The sequence below is a fragment of the Corylus avellana genome, chromosome 4 (genome assembly GCF_965113065.1).
Source record: "Corylus avellana chromosome 4, dhCorAvel1.hap1.2, whole genome shotgun sequence".
NCBI classification, from domain to species: Eukaryota; Viridiplantae; Streptophyta; class Magnoliopsida; order Fagales; family Betulaceae; genus Corylus; species Corylus avellana.
The window spans coordinates 5,020,179-5,025,204 of record NC_142493.1 but is presented as its reverse complement, the minus strand read 5'-3'; the positions used below and the strand labels follow the sequence as shown (position 1 = coordinate 5,025,204).

The following is a 5,026-nucleotide window of genomic DNA, read 5'->3' as shown; positions in this document are numbered from 1 at the left end:
AATAAAATCTAGAAACTTTCGCATCCCTACTCTGGCCTCCTAGCTTCTCATGCAAATAATAACCTAAAAAAAAAATAATAAAAAAAAAAAGCAGCGAAGAAGGTTCTAGAAGAAAAATTCTCAACGATGAAAACGGTTGCGTTAAGTTCATTTTCTTTAAAACCTTTTTTCAAAAATAGACACGTTAAAGTATATTCCCATTTTTTGAAGTGCGTAAATATATTCTTTTAATTAACTGTTGCTATTCGCTACACACGTACACTTGGACTTGAGACAAATCATCAATAGTTGACAATGAGCCATTTAAACCGTCTGCGTGATCTTTGTCCTTCTCAAAAATGTAATATATTAATTAGAGAAATTTTACCGTTCCTCGCGGTGTTTTTTTGATCCTAAAAGAAACCCCATATATATATATATATATATATATATATATATATATGTATATATATTTTTTAAAAAAATAATATCCACACAGAATCAAGAGAACACCCTAATTAACGACTCAATTCTATCCCTACATTAGCCGCTAAAATAGTCGAAGTACTAAGAATATAATGGACAATAATAGGGAAATCCCTTCATTCGGTCTTTCCTATTCCTATAACTACCCAAATCCACAGAAAGCCCTATAAATACCTAAATCATGACATATAGTACTCTCATCTTCACCCAAAACCACAACCGGCCTAATAACACGACCTGCCTGCCTGCCAAAATGGGGTTGACAAAGTTTTTGCTAGCCCTATGCATCATAGGCTTAACCTCAACTCATGTCTCCCCAGCTCCCCCAAAGGACCGAAAAGAGTACGTGGATGCACACAATGCAGTTCGTGCCGAGGTTGGTGTTCCGCCGCTCAAATGGAACCACACCCTCGCAATCTACGCTCAGAACTACACTGATTCGAGGATCGAAAAATGCGAGTTTGAGCATTCGGATTATAATTCCGTAAACTATGGAGAATGCATTGCAGAAGGTTGGGAGGAGTTGAAGCCTAAAGATGCGGTGGCGGCGTGGGCGAAGGAGAAGCCAAACTACGACTACAAATCCAACTCTTGTGTTAATGGTGAGTGCGGGCATTACACGCAGCTCGTTTGGCGCGACACAAAGGTTATTGGGTGTGCCCGGGCGAAGTGCCGCAGTAAGTGGATGTTCGTCAGTTGCAACTATTATCCCCCGGGAAATTGGGACGGCATGCGTCCGTACTAAATTAATATTTTTGCTTGTAATCATGCATGATTAATTACCTAGCTATGAGCTAGTACGATGTTGCTGAGTAGTAATATTCCATATGTGTCTTTTATGTATATGACATGCGTGTACAAACCTAAGGCCATCTAATCAGCAATTTATTTAATGCAATTTATTTCAATTGACCTCAAGGAATTGAATATTCATACTTTGAAATCGTTCTATGATTTTTTATTTTTTATTTTCCTGATGATAGTCTTAAATATATTTTCCTCAATGTATGTCACCCGACAATCATTTATCCGGCTACTGGTCTCCCATTCGGTTACGTGAACGGTTTTTAACAATTTTTCGATAATAGTTGTCGCAACTGGCATAATTGTTGATAATGTTACCAATGAATAAACCAATAGATACGTACAAGCTATCTATTTTCGTATCTTCACTCTTTTGAGTGTTATGAATTTATTACTCGAACGCATGTCAATGATATATGTTTTAAGTTAGCTGTTAATGTCATAATTAAGTTGAAGTGCTAAAAAATAATTTGGTGAAAATTGAGCAAAGCAAACTAATTTCTCCTTGTTAAAAGTAACAAATGAGTCATCTAGACTCAAGCACGTAACACAAAGTAGTAAATCCGAATTCGCCTCAATAAAACGACTATTAAGTTTTTGGAGTTGTATATCTATAATAGTATATATAATAAGGCTCCACACAATAATAATGTAATTTTTTTTTTACTTTGAGCTTTTCCTATTCACTACTGGCACATTCAAATCATTTGAAATAGAAAGTTGGTTACCAATTTGTAGTAAATACATATCATCGACCTCTACACCCTTTACTAATATATTTTTCTTTCTATATACTTTGGCAGAGTTCAGTCTAACCCTGTACCATTCTTATTTAATACATGTACTGATATTAGATTTCTACAAATACTAGGAAGATACAATACATCATATAAAACAATAATTGACCCATAGCTGTCCATGTATACTTTGTGCTCCCCAACTATGTTTTCCATGAAATATATACAAAATTCTAGCCTCTTGCTATTGCAATTGAATTTATCTATAAATAATTTGTCATTACTTCAGTGATTGTCATTGCAATTTTTTTTTGTCTCTTTCCGTCATTATTCCTTGGATGATCATTATTAGATTTCTACAAATACTAGGCAGATATAATACATCATATAAAACAATAATTGACCCATTGCTGCCCATGTATACTTTGTGCTCCCCAACTATGTTTTTCATGAAATCTATACAAAATTCTTAGCCCTCTTGATCTGTGTCTTCTCGCAATTGAATTTATCTACAAAGAATTTATCATTACTTCAGTAATTGTCATTGTAATTTCTTTTTGTCTCTTTCTGTCATTATTCATTGGAAGATCACTACAAAAAAAAAAAAAAAAAAATCACTATTTTTGGCTTTTTTTGGCGTCAATTATAAACACATGAAATTATATTATTATCGTCATTTATTTATTAAATGCTACTTATAAAAAAAAAAAAAAAAAATCAATGCATTTTTATAAATATACCACTTTAAAAACAAAAATTCTCGTCGTTTATTTATAATTCACCTTGAAATGTCCCTCTTTCTGTACCAAAAGCATGTTCCTTTAGCTGCCTTTCCATCTTTTGGCTTACCCTGCCATCATTTCTTGAAATGTTTGGGTTTGCCTTCAAATGTCGGTGCATGCGAAGTCGGGGCCATCATCAGATTCTAGTCGTCCATTCTCTCCTTCTCGATCATCCTCTGTTCTTCTAACATCAGTACCACTAGTAGATAGAGATACCATGGAAATTTCTTTGCAACTATGTGTCAAAGAAGTTGTCAAACTCTCCCATGATAAAGAAAGACTATTGCATATGGTCGTTACTTGCATTTTGTGTGCTATGAGTGTATATGCGGATGCAGTTATTTGTAATTATATCCGCAGTCCCATTCGCAAAATGCGGTTATGACTTTTTCATATTCACATCTGCGTCCGAATCACGTTTTTACTAACCACATCTGCATAGTTATTACAGTTACTAGATACAGTTATTATCCAGTATCCGCATTTTAGGTAATTGTCATATTTTAGTTTTTTGGACCTTCTTTTGGTATCCATTACAACATATGTTAAATGATTTTGAAAATAATTTGGGCTGGTAATTGTCCTATTTTAGTTTTGGACTTGTTTTAATTTTTTTTTTACCCCAAATGTTTTGAAATATATTAATTTCACATTACTTTTACCTTTGTTCTAACGTGAATGAGTGAATTGTGAAGAAAAAAACCTAACACAATGTAAACATAATATATACCTAATACAAAACGACATTGATTCGGTGAATTTATAAAATATAAGATATAAAAAAATATATAAAATATTATATAAAAAAGGTATGCGGATGCGATTAATAACCGCATCCACATACCTTAAAATCGCTATTCGCATTTGCATATGTGGATAGTGGCTTTTGCTAACCTTATTTACATCCGCATATGCGGATAGTAGATAATAGATATTTATAGATAGTGGATGTGGACAATTAATATCCACCGTACCCCTCATATACATGCACCCATCCGGCCATGCCGGACCTTGGACTATACTTTTTTTTTTTTTTTTCTAAAGCATTCATCATATCTTTTTGTTGTCTCATGTCCTTCAAATGAAATGGGGTGAGCTCCCAACGATAAAACTCAAACGAAAAAGATAATATAGAGATGAAAATGAAAACAAACAATTAATTAGACGAAGTAGATCGAGTAGTAATCTTAATTAATTCCAATCATTCCCGGAAATTAATGCAATATATCAACCTGGATGGAGGAAAACCAGTAAAATGAATCAATTTGTCCCTATATTATTAGCAACTAAATAGTCAAATTGAGAATATAATGGAGGAGAAAGCTAAGGAAATACCATTCACTAGCTCTTGCCTAAAAATAACCAAATGTACAGAAATTAACCCTATAAATAAATACCTAAATCATGCATATCTAGTAGTACTCTCCCATTTTCAGAAGCTCTGCCATGAAAATGGGGTTAATCACCAAGTTCATGCTTGCCCTATGCTTCATCGGCTTAACCCTAGCCTCCGTCTCCCTAGCCCGTGTCGCCCGACCCGGAAACAATGACCGGCAAGCTTTCCTCGACGGACACAATAAAGCTCGTGCCGAGGTTGGCCATGGCGTCCGTCCACTTATATGGAATGTTTCCCTTGCAGCCTATGCTCAAGCATATGCTAAAAAGAGGATCCCAGACTGCAAGATGGTGGAATCGGATCCGGATGGACCCTTGGGAGAATGTCTTGCTGAAGGTTATGATGAGTTGAGCGCAGCTGATGCAGTGAAGGCGTGGGTGGCTGAGAAGCCATACTATGACCATGCATCCAACAAATGTGTTGGTGGTGAGTGCGGCCACTACACCCAGATTGTTTGGCGTGACACCAAGTATCTTGGGTGTGCCAGGGCCAAGTGCAGAAATGGCTGGATGTTTGTCACTTGCAACTATTTTCCTTCAGGAAATTATTACGGCGAAAGCCCATACTAATTAATTATTAATTAAATGCATGGTTTTACTGATTAATTCGTAGCTTTTAAAGGCAGGGGGAAAAGCACATAAACAATAAATAAATAAAAGAGCTCTTTTGTTTTTTTGTTAGTAATGAAAGAGCTTTTACTCATATGTACAAGCATCGATCTTTGGCATGCATGTACAAATTTTTCACCTCTCAGGCCATCTTAATCTGGCATTTTTGTTTTCATTACTTTCTTTGTAATTGAAGACTCGTTGCTGCTTTTGTCTCCATACCTCATAAAATGA

The 5,026-nt window shown here is 35.2% G+C and overlaps 2 protein-coding genes across 2 annotated transcripts; both read left to right on the top strand.

The window, feature by feature from the left end:
- The first annotated feature begins 684 nt into the window (after window positions 1-684).
- On the top strand, window positions 685-1,368 carry LOC132179915 (pathogenesis-related leaf protein 4-like). Its single transcript, XM_059592717.1, has one exon. It carries the CDS (start codon window positions 719-721, stop codon window positions 1,208-1,210), a length of 492 nt encoding a protein of 163 aa, XP_059448700.1. The 5' UTR covers window positions 685-718; the 3' UTR covers window positions 1,211-1,368.
- Window positions 1,369-4,225: 2,857 nt separating this feature from the next.
- On the top strand, window positions 4,226-5,026 carry LOC132179500 (basic form of pathogenesis-related protein 1-like). Its single transcript, XM_059592236.2, has one exon. The coding sequence runs from the start codon at window positions 4,235-4,237 to the stop codon at window positions 4,751-4,753; it is 519 nt and encodes a 172-aa protein (XP_059448219.1). The 5' UTR covers window positions 4,226-4,234; the 3' UTR covers window positions 4,754-5,026.

Bases quoted from the DNA above. Each gene is read 5' to 3' on its own strand.
- LOC132179915 (XM_059592717.1), top strand. From the start codon at position 719: ATGGGGTTGACAAAGTTTTTGCTAGCCCTATGCATCATAGGCTTAACC.
- LOC132179500 (XM_059592236.2), top strand. From the start codon at position 4,235: ATGAAAATGGGGTTAATCACCAAGTTCATGCTTGCCCTATGCTTCATC.